Here is a 381-nt window from a genome sequence, read left to right on the forward strand (position 1 = left end):
TCTTTATCACCTAACGGATCCATGGAAGAGATGCGTGTCCTGCGGGATCACGGAGATGGAAGCCCTTAGGACCTGCAGAGGAACGGCGAGGATGTTGGTCCCGTCGAGCAGGATGCGGCCGCGGGAAGCCTCCACGATCCTGTACAGGCTGAGGATGAGCGAGCTCTTGCCGCTGCCGGTCCTGCCGCACAGCCCGACCTGCAACCACGGTTTCATATTCCTGCATTCAATTGTTGTGGCTAATAAATGTGAAGAAAGGATTAAGAAGTCGTAGTAATGTATGATCTGGGTGAATTGCCTTCCCGTATTTAGATTTTGATTTCGTCTCTTTGCTGCCTCCTTTCTTTTTCATCGCCTTTCCCCCACCTCCACCTTCCCCGT

General features: G+C 52.8%; 1 protein-coding gene across 1 annotated transcript in view; it reads right to left on the bottom strand.

Annotated features, from left to right (window-relative positions):
* LOC119586626 (ATP-binding cassette sub-family C member 9-like) overlaps window positions 1–381 on the bottom strand; it is a 47,046-nt gene that overhangs the window by 4,142 nt on the left and 42,523 nt on the right. Inside the window, exon 27 of the mRNA XM_037935372.1 lies at window positions 11–345. Coding sequence (XP_037791300.1) covers window positions 11–345 — 335 coding nt within the window. The remainder of the gene's footprint in view (window positions 1–10; window positions 346–381) is intronic.

The sequence above is a fragment of the Penaeus monodon genome, chromosome 21 (genome assembly GCF_015228065.2).
Source record: "Penaeus monodon isolate SGIC_2016 chromosome 21, NSTDA_Pmon_1, whole genome shotgun sequence".
Taxonomy (NCBI): Eukaryota; Metazoa; Arthropoda; class Malacostraca; order Decapoda; family Penaeidae; genus Penaeus; species Penaeus monodon.